Raw genomic sequence first — 20,477 nt, 5'->3', positions numbered from 1 at the left:
GCCCTCACAGTTTGTGGTAGGTCATCTTGAGCATGTCCATCTTAAAACATGCATCTTGGGCTGTCGAGTGTGGCAAGAGGTGGCAGGTGAGCCTGGGTTTAGCAACGAGGAGGGTTTTGAGGTTTGGCTGGCCAGGTGCCAGGCATATCAGCATGATAATCGTGGACAAGAGGGTCTCCATCGCTGCACCCTGAACATCTCTCTCTCTCCCTCCCTTAGGTGCAGGGACGACGGACTCCAGGATGGCTGAGCAGAAGAAGCTGCTGCTCGGCAATACTGTGCTGCCCTCTGAGTCGATGAAGGTGGTGGCCGAGTCCATGGGCATCGCCCAGATTCAGGAGGATGCCTGCCAGCTGCTGGCAGACGAGGTCAGCCACCGCATCAAGGAAATTGCACAGGATGCTTTGAAGTTCATGCACATGGGGAAGAGGCGGAAGCTGACTATCAGCGACATTGACTACGCCCTGAAACTGAAGAACGTGGAGCCGCTGCACGGCTTCCACGCGCAGGAGTCCATTCCCTTCTGTTTGGCGTCCGGTGGGGGCCAGGAGCTTTACTTCTATGAGGAGAAGGAGGTGGACCTGAGCGCCATCATTGCGGCCCCGCTGCCCCGGGTGCCCCTGGACGTCTGCCTCAAGGCTCATTGGTTGAGCATTGAAGGGTGCCAGCCAGCCATCGCGGAAAACCCAGCCCCAGCTCCCCCAGAGCAGCAGAAGGCCCAGGCCACAACAGCTCGGAGGTGGGCCAAGCCAGGCCAGGAAGACGACTGGCCCCTGAAAGGCAAAGGTCAAGGGGCCGCTTCGGTGGGCAGCAAAGGAAAAGAGAAGAAGGCGCCACCCTTGCTGCGAGGGACCCATTTGCGGCTCAAACCCCGAGGCGCCCACGAGCTGTCTGTGGAGCAGCAGCTGTATTACAAGGAGGTCACGGAAGCCTGTGTGGGGTCGCATGAGGCCAAGAGAGCGCAAGCTCTTCAGAGCCTCGCTACGGACCCGGGGCTCCATCAGATGCTGCCGAGATTCAGTGCCTTCATCTCGGAGGGGGTCCGCGTGAACGTGGCCCAGAACAACCTGGCCCTGCTCCTCTGCCTGATGCGCATGGTCAAGGCGCTGATGGACAACCCGACACACGATCTGGAACAATACATGCACCAGTTGATCCCCTCGGTGATGACCTGCGTCGTGAGCAGGCAGCTGTGTCTGCAACCCGAAGTGGACAATCACTGGGGCCTCCGGGACTTTGCTGCCAGCCTGGCGGCCCAGATCTGCAAACATTTCAGCAGCAACACTAACAACATCCAGTCTCGGATCGCCAAGACCTTCATGAAGGGCTGGGTGGATGCAAACACCCCATGGACAACTCGATACGGCTGCATTGCAGGCTTGGCCGAGCTGGGACACCATGTGATTAAGACGCTGATCCTGCCACAGCTGCAGCAGGAGGGGGAGCGCATCCGCAGCGTCCTGGAAGGCCCGGTGCTGAGCACCATGGACCGCATCGCAGCTGACCGCGTGCAGAGCCTGCTCCTGAAGCACTGTGCCCCAGTTCTGGCAAAGCTGCGCCAGCCGCCTGACCATGAGGATGCTTATCGGACAGAATTCAGCTTCCTCGGGCCCCTTCTCTGCTCCCACGTGGCCAAGGCCCGGGCCCAGGCCACTCTGCAGGCTCAGCAGGTCAGTAGGACAATGCTGACTATCACCCAGCCCAGGCCCACGCTCACCCTCTCCCAGAAGCCTCAGACTGGCCCTCGGACCTCTGGCTCGCTGAAGGTGCCCGGCTCCATCGTGCTGCCCAAACACACACCGGTGGTCGCCAGAGCTTCTGCAGCCCCTCCTCCAACCAAGGTCATGGTCATGTCTTCATCACCCAGTGCTACATCTGCCCAACAGGTCCTGTCCATCCGCCGCTCAGCTCCTGGTTCCGGCTCCACTACCACGTCCCCGAGCACCACCACTGTGACCAGAGAGCAGCCCATTGTCAAGCTGGTCTCCAAAGCCCCAGCAGAGCAATACATTGTGCTGCCTCTGCCCCCGACCGGGGCGGGCAAAGGCACCCCTGCTTTACATCCTTGCTCAGTTCCTAGGGGCTCCTCATAGCCGTTTCCTCTTGGGGACAGCACCCTATGGGGAGGTCGGGCGAGGGGGGAAGGCAAAAGCAAGACCTTGGGGAGAGGCCCCCTCCAGTCCTAGGGCCCCTGACATCCAATGGCTCCCCAATCCCTGGACCCTGCTTCCCTGAGCCTGCGTGAGGATGCTGATCCACCCCTGCTCACTGCGCTCTGTCCCTCTGGTTTACACGTGCACACGTGTACACACAGGAAAGGGAATTGAAGCCTTCCCCCACAGCATGTTATTTGAAGACATTGTACAGTTCCTCACAATAAAAGTCTGGTTTCTAAAAATATGTTCATGTATACATTTGGTTTCGCATGTCTGTCCTTCCTAGTCTCTCCTTTCGTGCGTGTCTTCTCTTTCATAAGGACAGGGGACTCCAGGAAAACACAAATCGTATCACACTACAATACCATAGGAACTTAATGTCATCAAGCACCTGTTTGAACAGAGTTTCATCTACATGATTGCAGGAACAGATTTCAAGATATGTTTTCGGTGTTGCACCTCAGTCAATGAAGATCTGATGCTATGGGAGAAATAAAGGATTCCAGAGAGTACATGGTTTGGGGCTCCTTTTACATAATGAGCTGTTATGAATACTCTGCTGCTTCGGGCCTCTCAAAAGGCTTGAAAAGCAAAGAGCTGAGTAAGAGAACTAAGGGGTTCTGAGCCTAAGCCTTGGTATTTTCTCTTTTACAAAAAATCATTTTATTGGGGGTCATGCAACTCTTATCACAATCCATACACACATCAGTTGTTAAAAGCACATCTGTACATTCATTGACCTCATCATTCACAAAACGTTTGCTCTCCACTTCAGTCCCTGGCTTCAGGTCCTCATTTTTTCCCTTCCCTCCCCAGTACCCCCTCCCTCATGAACACTTGATGATTTATCAATTATTATTTTGTCATATCTTGCCCCGTCCGGCATCTCCCTTAACCCCCTTTTCTGTTGTCCATCCCCCAGGGAAGAGGTCACAGGGAGATCCTTGTAATCGATTCCCTCTTTCCAATCCACTCTCCCTCTACCTTCCCCGTATGGCCACTCACACCACTGGTCCTGAAGGGATCCTCTGTTCTGGACTCCCTGTGTTTCCAGTTCCTTTATGTACCAGTGTACATCCTCTAGTCTAGCCTACTTGCAAGGTAGAATTCAGATGATGATAGTTGAGGGGGTGGCGCGGGGTGGGAAGGAAGCATTTAAGAACTAGAGGACAGTTGTATGTTTCATATTTGCTACATCGCACTTTGACTGGCTCATCTCCTCCCCTGGACCCCTCTGCAAGGTGATCTCCAGTGTCCTGCAGTAGCCCTTCGGTCTCCTCTCTGCACTCCCCACCTCATTCACGATGGTAAGATTTTTTTGTTTGATGCCTGATACCTGATCCCTTCAACACCTCGTGATCACACAGGCTGCTGTGCCTCTTCCAAGTGGGCTGTGTTGCTTCTGAGCCACATGGCCACTTTTGTACCCTCAAGCTTTCAAGATCCCAGACATTATCTCTTTTGATAGCCAGGCACCATCAGCTTTCTTCGCCACATGGGCTTATGCACCCACTTTGTCTTCAGCGGTTGTGTCGGGAAGGTGAGCATCATAGTGTGCCAATTTAATAGAAGAAAGTATTCTTGCATTGAGGGAATACTTGAGTGGAGGTCCCATGTCCTTCTGCTACCTTAGCAATAAACCTATAAATATAGGCACATAGATCTTCCTCCCCATCCGCATATATAAATATATTTGCAGATATACATGTCTTTATCTCGACCTCCATAAACGCCATCCAGGGATGAACATAAAGGATTGGTGAGTATTACAGTTCCCCGCCGAGCAGACAAACACGGGAATACTAATAGTTCCAAAGTTAACTAGAGATTTAGCTAAGCACCCTTGGAATCCACACCAAGGTCACGTAGAGTTGAGAGGCAACACTATAGAAGCATGCTAAAGCTGACTTGTCAGAATGAACGCCATTTGATCACTTTTTAAAACTCCTCCTGACCCAACCCCCACCTCTCTTCCCAGATTGCACTTTGTAGTCAAAATATCCTTCACAATCTCGATCATTCCCAGAAAGTACCCTACTAAGTACCATCAGAGACTGCATGGACTTACTGTGACCCTGAGGGGAGATGAGCGGGCGCGTGAGCCGAGGACCATGGGGTGACCACTTCCCACCCACACTCAGCCTCTGGGGAAAGAGGCGAGAGCTGCCCCAGCCCGACAAATGGTGGCTGAGACTCCACTCATGGTCACTGATTCAGGAAGAAGGGCCACCCATCAGCACAGCGGACTGGTCTACCCCATGCACTGTGCTCATCCCCACCCTGGGCTGTGAGCTCACAGCGGTGAGGCTGTGCAAGTAATGAGACTCCAGACTCACCCAGGAAATCAATCACAGAGCCTGCCCCAGACTGAATTCAACACTCACTGTCCACCTAATGGTCATCCATGGCAACGCTCAGTATATATCCCGGCCAGGGACTGGAGGGGTGAGGTTTCCTGGTGCTGGTTAGATGCCCATGTGCCAGCCTCCATCTGATAACAAGCCTGGCCAAGCCTATTCCAACTCTACCGGAGTGTGAGAATCCCTGTCCTAGGGCCCCCAAGGCCACCGAGGTTTTTGAGAACTCCCCCCGCCCCCCGCACCAGTGGGCTGTGCCTCTCCTGCCTGCCAGACGACAGCAGGCTGGGAGCTGCTGGGAGCCACATGGTCCAGACAACCCTGTGGCTGTGGTCAGCCAGCTTCCCCAACATGTGTGCACACAGCACCAGGCAAGGACCACCCTGTCCTTTCTGAGATGGCCTGGTTCTCTCCCGAGACCCCCTGGTCCACCTCCTCCCGGGGAGTTGTTGCTCGTGACGAACTGACCCTGAGGAACAACAGCAACTTGTGAATGACAGTGGGGAAAGGGGCAAGGGGCCGGTATGGGGATGCTCCCCAGGCCTGAGGAAGCTGGGAATAACACACAATTATGGGACATGCCCACCCCGAGACTCGCCCCAGGCCCCAAGGCATATCTGACTAACTTACCTTCTGGAGCCTCTAAGGGGAGGGAATGACCAGAAACAGGCCAACAGCCAGACCAGAGGTAGGACCCAAATGGGGAAGGAATCACACAGCCCCAGATGGGGTCATCCTGAGTGGCTGCGGTGGGCCCATTACCCACCGACTAGCAAAGAGACAGGAAGAGGGCCAAAGGGGATAGGCCGAGAGGAGCAACGCAGCCACAAGGGCGCATTGGTCCCAGATGTGGGGAGACCAGGAAGGGTTCTGCTCTGGGCCTTTGGTCAGCTCCACGGACCCAAATCAGACGCGCTGGCCAGAGCCAGCCCCCAGGACAGAGAAGAACAACCCTGGAGGGAGGCCAAGAAGCAGACTGCCACCACCGTCTAAAACGAGGTTGGGGAGTTTCAACCACCAGACTCCACTAGCTGGGCAGAGGCGAAGTGGGCGGGAGGAGCAGCCTCCATATTCTTGGAGCAGCTCAGGGATGCGGGAACACTGCTGGCCCTGGGCACTGCAGGGCACCAGCGAATGGGGGCAGAGTCCTTCCTCGTCTAGTGTAGAGGCTCGGGGCTTGATGACCCACAGGGTTTGCGTGCATTATTTTTGTACGGGTAGCTGATGCAACCCAAAAGCAGATGCCAGCAGGTGGTCCCACTGCCACAAGCAGCTCAGCTGCTGGTCCAGGATGGTCGTGCCCATGGTGAGTGTGTTGACAACGACAGAATTTGCACTGAACTCCCAGGATGTGGGCATGTTGTCCCCAGAGGCAGGGAGCAGGGTTTTGGGGGGAGCTGTCAGGACTCCAGCTCCTCTGGTCACAAGAATGGCGTGGCCTCCATGGTGAGGGGAGAACCAGAGGCTCAGGTCAGGGAAGTGACACACATCCCACCCCTCAGTCTGGATAGCCAGACTCACAGGATAAATCCACATCATGAGCCTTTCTCCATCCCAGGGCACACACCTTCTCCCCGCTCTTCCCATCTGAGATGTAGACCTGGGAGGAGACAGAGACACCTGGGTCAACACAGTGTGCATGTGTATAAGTGCCTAGTACGGGAAGATTGGGAAGACACTTCTTTTTTTTTTTTCAGTTTCAGAACATTTTCTTTCTTTCTTTTTTTTCCTGTCCATTCTGCTTTTATTTCCCTTCTGTCTCTTTTTTTTAAAAAACAATCTATTAGGGGCTCATACAACTCTTATCACAGTCCATACATATTCATACATCAATTGTATAAAGCACATCTGTACATTTTTGCCATAATCATTTTCTTTTTTTCTCCTCTTTTCTTTTTTTACATTTTATTATGTACTCATACAACTCTTATCACAATCCATACGTGTACATACATCAATTGTATAAAGCACATCCGCACATTCCCTGCCCCAATCATTCTCAAAGCATTTGCTCTCCACTTAAGCCCTTTGCATCAGGTTCTCTTTTTTTTTCCCCTCCCTCCCAGCTCCCCCCTCCATCATGTGCCCTTGGTAATTTATACATCGTTATTTTGTCATATCTTGCCCTATCTGGAGTCTCCCAAACCCCTCTCTCTGCCGTCACTATCCCAGGGAGGAGGTCACATGTGGATCCTTGTAATCAGTTCCCCCTTTCCAACCCACTCACCCTCCACTCTCCCAGCATCGTCCCTTACACCCTTGGTCCTGAAGGTATCATCCACCCTGGATTCGCTCTGACTCCAGCCCTCATATGTACCAGTGTACAGCCTCTGTCCTATCCAGCCCTGCAAGGTAGAATTCGGATCATGGTAGTTGGGGGAAGAAGCATCCAGGATCTGGGGGGAAAGCTGTGTTCTTCATCGGTACTACCTCGCACCCTAATTACCCCATCTCCTCTCCTAAACCCCTCTATGAGGGGATCTACATTGGCCAACACTTGGGCCTTGGGTCTCCACTCTGCACTTCCCCCTTCATTCAATATGGTATATATATATATACATACACACATCTCTCTCTTTTTTTTTTTTTGCATGATGCCTTATACCTGGTCCCTTTGGCACCTTGTGATCGCACTGTCCCGTGTGCTTCTTCCAAGTGTGCTTTTTTGCTTCTGAGCTAGATGGCTGCTTGTTCACCTTTAAGCCTTTAAGACCCCAGACACTATCTCTTTTGATAACCGGGCACCATCAGCTTTCTTCACCACATTTGCTTATGCACCCATTTGTCTTCAGCGATCCTATCATGGAGGTGTGCAGTCAATGATATGATTTTTTGTTCTTTGATGCCTGGTAACTGATCCTTTTGGGACCACTCGATCACACAGCCTGGTGTGTTCTTCCATGTGGACTTTGTTCCTTCTGAGCTAGATGGCCGCTTGTTTATCTTCAAGACTTTAAGACCCAGTCACTATCTCTTTTGATAGCCGGGCACCATCAGCTTTCTTCACCACATTTACTTGTTCACCCACTTTGACTCCAGCAGTTGTGTCGGGAGAGTGAGCATCACAGAGTTCCAATTTAATAAAAGAAGGTATTCATGCATTGAGGGAGTATTTGAGTAGAGGTCCAAGGTCCTTCTGCCACCTCAATCCTTAACCTATAATGCCCTTAACAAGATGAATTGCACAATGGTTCCAAGAATGTTATCGACATGAACAAGGATTGGGAGGGTGGTCCTAGAATATGCAGTGGGTTTTTTTTCTGCTTGACTTTGACACAATGTGTCATGTTCTAGGGTACAAAAGATCCCCATTTTGAATACAGTGGAAAGGGAATATTGATTAAGTAGCAAAAAAGACAGAGACAACAGAAGGACAGAGATATATCATCTGGAAGAGGGAACCCACCAACGTGAGTTGGAAATGGTGCTCTGCGGTTCAGAACTGAGACTCAAGATACATAGGGAATGGGGGAGCTGTGAGGAAACTTTCACAAAAGCAAGATTGGAGGCAGATCAATACATCACAGTAGCAGGTGTGACCACAGAAGCAGAGAAGGTGCTATGATGAAAATACATAGATCGTTAGATAGAAGAACATACAAGATTGGCAGGGCCTTTCGATCAAAGCAGTCAGGGCCAAACGGATAGAGCGTGACTGACGACTCCAACCCTCTGTGACTTCCCCAGACATGTAGCCTCCACCAAGAGCTCACCTATGCAAGCTCTTTGGGAGACACGCTGCCTGCTTTGTCTGGGCAAAGAAGGCTGGAGTCTCTCCACTCTCCAAGGCATTTTCCCACAGGGCAAGATTGCCTCCATCTCTGCTCAGGGACCAGACAGCATTCGGTGGAGGCTTAATCTATGGGAGGAGACTACAAATGGATTTTGGGCAGCCACTGCCATCCATGCCCTTTTGCAATCTAGGGTGCTGACAATTAAGTTGTAATGAGGGTCTTGATGGCACCTAACGAGACCAATGCAGCCGTGCCACCTGATTGAATGACAAATTATGCAATCGCCTCCAATCTGATATCAGCTTGGAGCAAGAAGTGGGTGGAAAGAAATTCCCTACGGGTGTGGTCTAAAGTCAAAAGATGGGGATGTTCTTGCGATACAAATACTCTTTTGGTCATTGTGCATCCTGCTTGTACTTTTCCATCTAGCTGAGAAACAAACACCTGGAATCTTAAGTCGGCTGGCTGGCATCTTCTGGCCCAATTTGAGTTCATCTGCTTCAACACGGTGCTGTTTGAGCTGCTCGTCTTGGATAGTATCTCTGAACGTCCATGAATGAGTAGAAGCCTCCAGCCTGAAGCGTAGCCCAGTGCCTTTGGTCAGGCTAGTCTACAAAACTTCTATGTAGGGGTCAGGGTTGTGACAGGAAAAGCCTTACTGTTAAGTAAGGACCCTGAATTTGGATCCTGGGACCACCAGCCTAGCTGTCTCTCAAGAATGGACCACACCTTCCCTGCAAACACACATCAGAATTTCCTTGGAACAGACCTATCAGCATGGCCAGCTGCAACCACCAAGCTTTTGGACCTTGCAAGCCAGAGCTTGCTCCAGAATGGGGCCTCTGCCATTGATCCCCTAGAGTGGTTACCTACAGAACTCTTCCCACCACTGTTCAAGGAAGCCATTGCCAGGAAGTGCAGCCAGACACTGAAGGCGAAGGTGGTCACCTGGTCCTTCACCTGTCTTCCCTTGGGAAGTGTGATGTCACCTACACAGCCTGACCTGCACATCCTACAGGTTGTGCTGGATGGTCTTGATGTCCTGATGGCACAGACAATTTGCCACCGCAGATGCAAACGACCAGTGCTGGAATAACGAAAATACACTGATATCGCCATTGAGAACCTGGGGTCTGGACCTTACACCACCTACTGTGCATACTCCTCTCAAGAACCAGAAGACAGCCAAGTCCCTAGGAAACTCAAAAAATCAAACATTCAAGGACTGAGAAGAAGCTCTGGCCCCCCTTTCACTTACTGGTAGACCTGAAGAATTGGGTAGACCTGGAAAAGAGGGAAGTAGAATTCTCAGATTCAGCATCAGGCCCAAGTGCAAATCAAAGCTGACCAGGGTAGACACGTCCCAGGTACCCCTTACTATTAGCTCCTGGACACAGTCCAGGCAAACCACCTTGAGGATCTTGTCAATCAGTTCAAATTGGTGCAGTATGGTCTCAAAATTCAACTTGGCACAGCACAGATGCAGTAGCTCTTTCCTGGGTTCCACCCTCTCAGTGAGGAGGTTGAGGGAGTCATGTAGGCCCGAATTCTCTCTGCTCTATCAGCACCTGCAAGGGGGCCCAGAGCTGATCATCAATCCCTGAGCCTTTGACTTTTAGCATCTTCCTAGGGACTTGGATGTCTTCTGGTTTTCCTGTCATGAGCCCACACAGTACCTCACCCAGGTTCCAGAATCCAGGTCCTCTATGGTGATACGGGTATGTTTTCAGAAATCCAGGACTTGGAGTTTACATCTGCAGGGACGAATCTTTTGTGCCAGCTGGACATCGAGCCTATCCAGCCATCCAGAACCACCTCTAGGATGTATTGTTTAAGTTTCAAAACCATCCTCAGAAGCCCTAAGGGAAGAAAGCTGAAGGGCCAGGTCCCCACCAAGGCCTACAATGTCTGGCTGCACCTCCTGGCATTGGCTGCCATGAACAGTGGTAAGAGAAGTTCTGTAGGCCAATACTCCAGAAGGTCAATGGCAGAGGCCTCATTCTGTAGAACACTTTGGAATGCAAGGCTCAGGAACTTGGGCGGGTTCTGGCTGGTCATGCTGACGACTCTGTTCCACAGAAATTCTGATACGTGACTGCAGAAGGGGTTCTGATGAGGCCCCAAGTGACATCCAGGCAGGTAGTCCCAAGATTCCAAAATCAGGTTATTTCCTTAGATCCTCAGGAATATGTGCACGACTTTCTAGTCAGACTTCTCATTTACTCTGAAGTTTTTGAGATTAGCCAAAGCCCTGGGTAAGATTTCAGGCTGGAGGCTTCTCCTGATTAATGTAGGTACAGGATGAAATAGCCCCCATCAGCAGGTCAATCAGAACTTTGTTGAAGCAGATGAATGTAGGAGGCATCTGCTGATCAAGGTGTTTCCTGAAAGGTGACTAATGAATCCCCAGTGCCTCTGTGTCTTTGCAGACAAAAGCATTGCACAATGACTGTGATTTGTGACCTTACTGCTAAAAGCATTGAGAGATAACTCAATTATTTAAGATCTCTTTTCAGATTCTTTTGCATCTTGCATATCCCTGTGACAGTCTTTGAACTCAGTGCTTTTATTATTCTAAGGTGAAGAGAGTGTGACTAGTTAAGTGACATTTGCATAGATAAGAGTTTGGGATGTTTTCTCAGTTCTTTGATGTTGTTTTGTAACCATCCCATGTAAGAAGAGTATAAAAAACAAGCTTTGAATATATATACTCAGGACTTCAGTCCATCAGACTGTCTTCCTCAGGATCCCATACTTTGCACATATCTTTCTTTTCCTTTCTTCCGCACGCCTCATTTGGGACCCAGCTTGATGCGGGATAGCTGCTCTAATCCCCGCAGATGTACTCCAGTTGTAACAGGGAGATGAGAACAGCTGATTCAAGATTCCAGAGGTGATTGCTCGAGTGGGAGGCAAAGAAGAAGCAGGATCTACAATGAGCATTTCTGTATTTCCAGACAGTTCAAATCTATTGGCTAGGGCCCACACCGAAAGGAAATTTCTTTTTAACCTGTCATCTGCCCTAAGCATTGTGTGATTGCATCGTGCAGAATGGCTGCACTGCTCTTGTTAGGTGCCATCAACACACTTGCGACAACATCACAACGTGAATTTTGAGCGCCCGGGTTCGCAAGAAGGTTTGGATGGCAGTGGTAGCCCTCATTCGGTTTGTCCTGTCCTCACGTCAATTGAGAGTCTGTTGGGTGCTTTGTGGTCCATGACCCGGGGTGAGGATAATTCTGGGAGAATGCCTTGGCGACCGGATTGCCTACATCCATCTCTGTCCATCTCAGGGAAGCAGAGTGGCTCTTACAGGGCTTGAATAGGTGTGTTCTTCTCCTTTTTGGAAAAAGGGGCTTTTATTGGGGTCTCTTACTAACTTTCCAGACATCAATTTAATCAAGCATATGTGTACACAGTTTGTCATCATCACAAAGGTGTGTTCTTGATGGAGTCACATGACTGGGGGAAGTACAGCTGTGGCATAGGGATGAGTCATGCTCTATTGTTTTGGGGCCTGCTTGCCTTGATCAAATGGCTCTGAACAAATCCTTGTAAGCTCTTCTTTCTGACAATGTATGCATCCCAATCATCGGCCCTTCCCCCCTTCATATACCCAGAAGAGGCAAGAACCAAACTAAGGCCAGACATCTGTGCTCCGATGTTCATTGCGGTACCGTTCGCATTTGGATGGAGTTGGAAGCATCCCAAATTTCCATCAACGGACCATTGCATTAAGAAAAGGTGGCATGTGCATACATGGAGTACTGCGCATCACTAGAAAGCAGTGATGGACACATGAAACACGTCGCTGCATGGGAAGAACTAGAGGAAATCATGCTGAGGAAAGTAAGTCAAGCAAAAAAGGACAAGTACAACATGAGTCCGCTGAGGTAAGCGTTAAACAACATGCAAAACGGCCATAATAAAAAAGCTCCTGTAACAAACATTCCTGGGGTGAGGGCCGGGTACTGTGGCAGGGACCAGATCAAATACAGGGATACACATGGCACACAACTAAAAAGGAGATAGGGAAAGTAAAATAAATAAATAATAAAAAACGAAATGGGCAGCAGGGCACAGGGCACTAAACCAGCTCAGGGGAGGGTATTGTTTATATCTCCACAAGGAAAGAGGGACCAGACTTCAACACAGTGCTCCAAGGTCTGAATGTAACATGCCCGTGTGCAGTAGGGAATCAGTGGAAAGGTCTATGGGACCGTCCCCAATCCCATCTACTAAGTGGTCACCTGCCCTTCCCCCAGAAGAATTGATTTCAAAAGATGCAATTGAATCTGCAGCTCTGGGAGAGGGACATATCTGATCGAGCACACGAGTTCTGGTGAAGTGGGTGGGAGAGAGTGGAGCACATCCTGGTCCACCAGGCCTTGAGGATGATGACCCCAATTAGAGCAGCCAGTCCACAGAGAGGACCACATGGCCAGCCCCACTATGACGCCCCTCACTGACCCATAGCTCTACTGAGGACAACACCAGAAACACATTGTGGGAATTGCACTCGGTCTGACCCCGCCACACCGAGTCAAAACAATAGGGGGTTCAACAGAACAGCAAGGGATTGGAGCGGCGAGATAACCAAGGAATGCTGAAGGTGGACTTTGGGGCTAGGGCGTGGTGCCACAACAGACTGGACTGGGAAACACGCCTAAGGGCTTAGACATGATCCTTGAACTAACTGCAAGCTTTTCTTTCTTGCTGTGTTTTTTAATTTTTTTTTTGCGCGTGTGTGATTTTTTTTAGTTGCTGCTTTTTTCCTGTATATTGTTACTTGGTTATGTTCTGTGTTATTTTTCTGCATGTTATTATTTCCCCAGGTATGTCTAAAAAAATAGGCTGTATAGACAATCTGGAGGAGAAAACAACAGGACTGACAGTTCCGGAGGGACATGGGAGAGGGGGGGATGGGGTGAAAGGAAGCGGTGTTAACAAACCCAGGGACAAGGGAACAACAAGTGACCCAAATTCGTTGTGAGGTGGGTGTGGGAGGCCTGGTAGGGCATGATCAAGTGTAATGAATCCCAGAGGAATTGCTGAAACCCTGGTGGGGACTGAGCATGATAGTGGCACAGGAGGGAAGTTAAGGGAATTAGAGGAAGGAGCTGGGAAGCAAAGGGCATTTATAGAGGGCTAGATAAAGACATGTATATCTGCAAATTTATATGTATATATACAAGGATGGGGAAATAGATCTATGTGCCTATATTTGCAGGTTTAGTATTAAGGTAGCAGAAGGACATTGGGTCTCCACTCAAGTACTCCTTCAAGGCAAGAATACTTTGTTCTCTTAAATTGGCATTCTGTGATGCTCACCTTCCCGACACAACCGCTGCAGACAAAGCGGGTGCATAAGCAAATGTGCTGGAGAAAGCTGATGGTGCCTGGCTATCAAAAGATATAGCACCTGGGCTCTCAAATGCTTGAAGGTAAACAAGAGGCCATCTAGCTCAGAAGCAACAAAGCCCACATGGAAGAAGCACAGCAGCCTGTGCGGTCATGAGGTGTTGAAGGGATCAGGCACCATGAGAACAAAAAATCTTCTCATAGTGAACAAGGGGTGGAGTGCAGAGTGGAGACCCAAAGCCTGTTTGTCAGCCACAGGACATCCCCTTGCAGAGGGGTCTAGAGGAAGAGATGAGCCAATCAAGGTGCGATGTAGCACCGATGAAACATACAACTTTCCTCTAGTTCCTAATTGCTTCCACCTCGCCCCCCACTATCATGATCCCAATTCTACCTTGCAAGTCTGGCTACACCAGAGGATGTACACTGGTAAAGATACCAACTGGAAACACAGGGAATCCAGGGCAGATGATCCCTTCAGCACCTGTGGTCTGAGTGGCTATATTGAGAACGTAGAGGGAAGGTGGGTTGGAAAGGGGGAACCGAAACAATGATCTATATGTGACCTCCTCCCTGGGAGATGGGCAACGGAAAAGTGGGTGAGGGGAGAGGTCAGAAAGAGCAAGATGTGACAAAATAATCATTTATAACTTATCAAGGGTGCATGCGGGAGGGGGGAGCGAGGAGGGAGGGGAAAATGAGGAGCTGATGATGCCAGGGGCTTACGTGCAGAACAAATGTTTTGAGGATGATGAGCGCAATGAATATAAGGTTGTGCTTTACACAATTGATGTCTGTATGGATTGTGGTAATAATTGTATGAGCTCCTAATAAAATTAAACAAAATGGAATCACAGATTTGACAAATATATCAACTGCAATGGAGACTCTTTTGAAGGTGATGAGCTTGTTTTGTAATAGTAATAATAATGAAATACTTTAAAAATCAGTTTTGAGGGGGGATATGCCCTCATACTTGAATTATCTCTATCTTTATGTTTCCCTTTGAATTTTGCAGGACTTTTCATTTGCAAGGTGCATCCTTCTGACATTCTAATTCTGATTGGATAGTACACTTCTGCAACGATTGCTTCCCACGTTGAGTGGTGCCCCACTTGCAAAGGAAGACTGCTGAGGCTCCCCTCCTGAAGGCTTTACTCCCGTCCCCGTACCTGTTTCAATGGACTCATTCTCAAAAGCAGCCCTTTGGTCATATTTAGGGTGTCTTCAGACCCAATGCATCTATCCTGTAGCATTAAGATAAGATTCTGCTACCATTCGGAATCTGGCGAGCTTTCCGGGAAACTCTCAGGAGCTATATCTACAGATGTGGGCTACTAGTCCTTTCTTCATCCCCTCTTCTCAGTCTTTCAGTTGGTCATGCAGGGGTGACTAGTGTGTTGTAATCTCAAAGCTAGGTGACTAGCATTTCAAATTCTAGTAATGTAACCTGAAGTTAACAGGTTTCAGCACAGTTTGCAGGGACAGTCATGAGATAGCAAAATGCAAAATTGGGTGACTTAGAAGGACACATATTTGTCCCACTCCGTGAATAATGGAATTGAAAGTCAGGGTATTCTCATTGCTAATGAGATCTGTGAGAGAGCATCTGTTCCATGAGATTCCCTGTTGTTGTTGTTGTTGTTATTGTTGATAGGTGCCATGGAGCCAGCTCTAAACAATAGATCTCTAACAATGCACCACAGAGGGAAACACTGCATGCTCCTGAGAGATCCCCACAGTTGTTCCTGTGGCCACACCCATCGATGCAGACAATGGAATTGATGGCATCTGACAACAAGGAGAAACACAACCATTCCACAGAATGGGATCCCATCTGATTCACTCATCTCCATTGTCATACCTTCCTGGATCAGATAATCCTTTGATAAGGATGCCCGAGGGCATGGCCAGAAACCTATATATTCGGACCTTAGGAAGGCACCCAGAGTCTGTTGCTCACTCTGGACCTTGCTTTGCTTTGGCCTCAGTCGACCAACCAACAGCTCTAGGACCTTCCATCCCTTGTCAGCCTTATTGGTAGACCACCTTGGGTTGAGCTTCTTCAAGAATCTGTTATTTGACCTGCTGATCTGGGATATCTCAGTGCCCACTTGTGTTCGTCATCAGAAGCTCCAGCCTCAAGTCGTCAAGACTTGGAGCAGACCAGCCTCCACAACCACCACCTGCACAGGTAAGGAATGCGACTAGAAAGGTCTAAGAGGTTTCTGAAGAGTTAAGGAAGGATTCCTACCCTTGTCTCTCAGGTGGTCGTACTCTGATAGCTTGCTAGCGGAGGGAACAGTGATAAAGAGCAAGGTCCCCAGAGGTTGAGATGGGGGTGGTGCCGGCAACCATGGTCTCCAGCAGAAGAAAGCCGAGGAGATTGGGACCAGACTAGGTCATGCTTGTCACTGTCGAACATCCTGTGGTTTGGGACCAACAATCCCATGAGCACTAACAACAACTGTTTGCATTTGTCGCTGTGGGGTGTATGCAATACGTTTCTTTTACATCGGCACTGAGCTCATTTCCGCTTGATGCATATTTTGCACACTGCGTCTTTCCTGGCAAATTGTTATTAGTTCAATTCTTGAGTAGTATTCAGTATTTGCATTATTGTGTTCTTTGATCCCTTGTCTCCTTCTACCTTGAGCATCGATTACAGAAGGATGTCGTATGAAATTCCATCTTTTCTCTGATTCCCATGTTATCCATTGGTCCAGTGGTGAGGATTTTTCTTAAATAACCTTGTTCTGAAATGGCTCATAGCTATGTCATAGGCAGGCTGTGAGTATAACCCTGGAAATACATTTATTCTGGGAGGCAGATGAGGACTTGAACATCTCGTTGTCTGCATTTTGTAGCAGTCCATGTGCAGAGAGTTCTCAGAGGTTCAGAGCAGATTTCAGGAGGATGTAGAACTATGGTGGTTATCTTGGCTCTGATCAGGTGGATCGTGGCTATTAGTAGAAGGGACTAGAAGTGTGCTTACTATTTTATTGATTATTCCAAAGTGTTTGACTGTGGGGATAATAACAAGGTATGAATACCATTAAGGAAAAATAATGGGGTAGTCTTGGTGGCTTAGTGTTTATGCCTTGGGCTGTAATCTGAAAGACTGGCAGTACAGAATCAGTGGGCACTTGGTGGAAAAGACCGGGCTAGCTACGTCTGTAAGAGTTACCATCTTGGAAACTCATGGGGGCAGTTCTACCCTGTCCTATAGCATCCTTGTGAGTAGGCACTGACTAGATGGAAGTGAGTGTGTTTTGTTGGAGTGGTGTAATGTCAAGAGAATGAGCTTTCTATACTGGGTGAAGGAGGCAGGATTAGCACATACAGCGTACTGTGCACAACTCTTTACCAATGAGGACGTTAAGCGAATAGCACAGGAGTGGAATTGAGAGGAGATTGCTGTTGTTGTAATTAGATTCCGTGGGGTGAGTTCTGACTCCTCGGGACCCCACAGGCAAGAGAAGGAGACAGTGCATGGCCCTGCACTGTCCTCACAATGGTTTCTGTGATTTACCCGATTCTGAAAGCCACTTGAGGGACTTCCTGTATTTCCCTGCCCCCTATACGTGAGCACGCATCACGCTCTGCTCTAGGCACTGGTCTCTCCTGACCACACAGCCCAAGTATGCCTCCACAGGGTGCTCTGGTCATCCTTTATCAAAGGCATAGGTCTTTGTCATGGGAGAGCTCTGTGCTGCTTTCCGGATTCCTCCCCAGCACAAGGGGAATACATGTATTCTTGGAGCTTCCTTCTTCAGTGTCAAATGATGTGTAAGTGAGGCAATTGAAAATACCATGCTTCAGTCAGGCATACCTTATTCCTCGAAGTAACATCTTTGTGTTTCAGTGCTCTGAAGGGGCAAAATCTTGAGACTGGCCAAGGACTGAGCAGTGTTTCCTTCTGTTTAGCATAGCAACCCTTTGGAACCCAACAAACCACATGGTACTTTCCCACAATAAAGTGCCTTGTGCCGATTTACCTAAGGCAACACATCATGTGACCTCTTCACTGCTGCTTCCATGAAAACTTGTTGTGGAAAGAAGCAGGACAGACTCTCTGACAACTTCACGATCTTTTCTCCATGTCTCATACGACCTCTTGTTCTGGCTGTGAGGATGTGGGTCTTGTTGCATTCAGTGATAATCCATACCGATAGTAAAATTAACAAAGGGTTAAGAGCAAAGGAATCTCACGGTGTTGTAGATTATGCAGAGTTGATATGGGAATCACCTGACTCTGTTCAGGACATCTCTGACTTGGTTTCCTTAGGAAGGGCTCCCATTAGGGGATTGATTAGAGAGGTAGGTTGGGCTGTGTGGATGCCTGGCTTCACGGAGAGTGTTTACAGATGATTCATGAGTCACCTGAGAGGGAAGCTATGATATGCCCTCACAGTTTGTGGTAGGTCATCTTGAGCATGTCCATCTTAAAACATGCATCTTGGGCTGTCGAGTGTGGCAAGAGGTGGCAGGTGAGCCTGGGTTTAGCAACGAGGAGGGTTTTGAGGTTTGGCTGGCCAGGTGCCAGGCATATCAGCATGATAATCGTGGACAAGAGGGTCTCCATCGCTGCACCCTGAACATCTCTCTCTCTCCCTCCCTTAGGTGCAGGGACGACGGACTCCAGGATGGCTGAGCAGAAGAAGCTGCTGCTCGGCAATACTGTGCTGCCCTCTGAGTCGATGAAGGTGGTGGCCGAGTCCATGGGCATCGCCCAGATTCAGGAGGATGCCTGCCAGCTGCTGGCAGACGAGGTCAGCCACCGCATCAAGGAAATTGCACAGGATGCTTTGAAGTTCATGCACATGGGGAAGAGGCGGAAGCTGACTATCAGCGACATTGACTACGCCCTGAAACTGAAGAACGTGGAGCCGCTGCACGGCTTCCACGCGCAGGAGTCCATTCCCTTCTGTTTGGCGTCCGGTGGGGGCCAGGAGCTTTACTTCTATGAGGAGAAGGAGGTGGACCTGAGCGCCATCATTGCGGCCCCGCTGCCCCGGGTGCCCCTGGACGTCTGCCTCAAGGCTCATTGGTTGAGCATTGAAGGGTGCCAGCCAGCCATCGCGGAAAACCCAGCCCCAGCTCCCCCAGAGCAGCAGAAGGCCCAGGCCACAACAGCTCGGAGGTGGGCCAAGCCAGGCCAGGAAGACGACTGGCCCCTGAAAGGCAAAGGTCAAGGGGCCGCTTCGGTGGGCAGCAAAGGAAAAGAGAAGAAGGCGCCACCCTTGCTGCGAGGGACCCATTTGCGGCTCAAACCCCGAGGCGCCCACGAGCTGTCTGTGGAGCAGCAGCTGTATTACAAGGAGGTCACGGAAGCCTGTGTGGGGTCGCATGAGGCCAAGAGAGCGCAAGCTCTTCAGAGCCTCGCTACGGACCCGGGGCTCCATCAGATGCTGCCGAGATTCAGTGCCTTCATCTCGGAGGGGGTCCGCGTGAACGTGGCCCAGAACAACCTGGCCCTGCTCCTCTGCCTGATGCGCATGGTCAAGGCGCTGATGGACAACCCGACACACGATCTGGAACAATACATGCACCAGTTGATCCCCTCGGTGATGACCTGCGTCGTGAGCAGGCAGCTGTGTCTGCAACCCGAAGTGGACAATCACTGGGGCCTCCGGGACTTTGCTGCCAGCCTGGCGGCCCAGATCTGCAAACATTTCAGCAGCAACACTAACAACATCCAGTCTCGGATCGCCAAGACCTTCATGAAGGGCTGGGTGGATGCAAACACCCCATGGACAACTCGATACGGCTGCATTGCAGGCTTGGCCGAGCTGGGACACCATGTGATTAAGACGCTGATCCTGCCACAGCTGCAGCAGGAGGGGGAGCGCATCCGCAGCGTCCTGGAAGGCCCGGTGCTGAGCACCATGGACCGCATCGCAGCTGACCGCGTGCAGAGCCTGCTCCTGAAGCACTGTGCCCCAGTTCTGGCAAAGCTGCGCCAGCCGCCTGACCATGAGGATGCTTATCGGACAGAATTCAGCTTCCTCGGGCCCCTTCTCTGCTCCCACGTGGCCAAGGCCCGGGCCCAGGCCACTCTGCAGGCTCAGCAGGTCAGTAGGACAATGCTGACTATCACCCAGCCCAGGCCCACGCTCACCCTCTCCCAGAAGCCTCAGACTGGCCCTCGGACCTCTGGCTCGCTGAAGGTGCCCGGCTCCATCGTGCTGCCCAAACACACACCGGTGGTCGCCAGAGCTTCTGCAGCCCCTCCTCCAACCAAGGTCATGGTCATGTCTTCATCACCCAGTGCTACATCTGCCCAACAGGTCCTGTCCATCCGCCGCTCAGCTCCTGGTTCCGGCTCCACTACCACGTCCCCGAGCACCACCACTGTGACCAGAGAGCAGCCCATTGTCAAGCTGGTCTCCAAAGCCCCAGCAGAGCAATACATTGTGCTGCCTCTGCCCCCGACCGGGGCGGGCAAAGGCACCCCTGCTTTACATCCTTGCTCAGTTCCTAGGGGCTCCTCATAGCCGTTTCCTCTTGGGGACAGCACCCTATGGGGAGGTCGGGCGAGGGGGGAAGGCAAAAGCAAGACCTTGGGGAGAGGCCCCCTCCAGTCCTAGGGCCCCTGACATCCAATGGCTCCCCAATCCCTGGACCCTGCTTCCCTGAGCCTGCGTGAGGATGCTGATCCACCCCTGCTCACTGCGCTCTGTCCCTCTGGTTTACACGTGCACACGTGTACACACAGGAAAGGGAATTGAAGCCTTCCCCCACAGCATGTTATTTGAAGACATTGTACAGTTCCTCACAATAAAAGTCTGGTTTCTAAAAATATGTTCATGTATACATTTGGTTTCGCATGTCTGTCCTTCCTAGTCTCTCCTTTCGTGCGTGTCTTC

At 50.4% G+C, this 20,477-nt stretch overlaps 2 protein-coding genes across 2 annotated transcripts; both read left to right on the top strand.

Annotated features, from left to right (window-relative positions):
- The first annotated feature begins 242 nt into the window (after positions 1–242).
- Positions 243–2,093, top strand: LOC142442522 (transcription initiation factor TFIID subunit 6-like). The gene is made up of 2 exons (XM_075543603.1): positions 243–368; positions 399–2,093. The coding sequence occupies exons 1-2, from the start codon at positions 243–245 to the stop codon at positions 2,091–2,093; spliced, it is 1,821 nt and encodes a 606-aa protein (XP_075399718.1).
- A 16,161-nt stretch (positions 2,094–18,254) lies between these two features.
- On the top strand, positions 18,255–20,105 carry LOC142442521 (transcription initiation factor TFIID subunit 6-like). Its single transcript, XM_075543601.1, has 2 exons — positions 18,255–18,380; positions 18,411–20,105. The coding sequence occupies exons 1-2, from the start codon at positions 18,255–18,257 to the stop codon at positions 20,103–20,105; spliced, it is 1,821 nt and encodes a 606-aa protein (XP_075399716.1).
- The last annotated feature ends 372 nt before the right edge of the window (positions 20,106–20,477 follow it).

Source organism: Tenrec ecaudatus, chromosome 3, assembly GCF_050624435.1.
Source record: "Tenrec ecaudatus isolate mTenEca1 chromosome 3, mTenEca1.hap1, whole genome shotgun sequence".
In the NCBI taxonomy this organism is placed as follows: domain Eukaryota; kingdom Metazoa; phylum Chordata; class Mammalia; order Afrosoricida; family Tenrecidae; genus Tenrec; species Tenrec ecaudatus.
The sequence above is the reverse complement of the archived record's forward strand: the minus strand, read 5'-3'. Positions and strand labels throughout refer to the sequence as shown.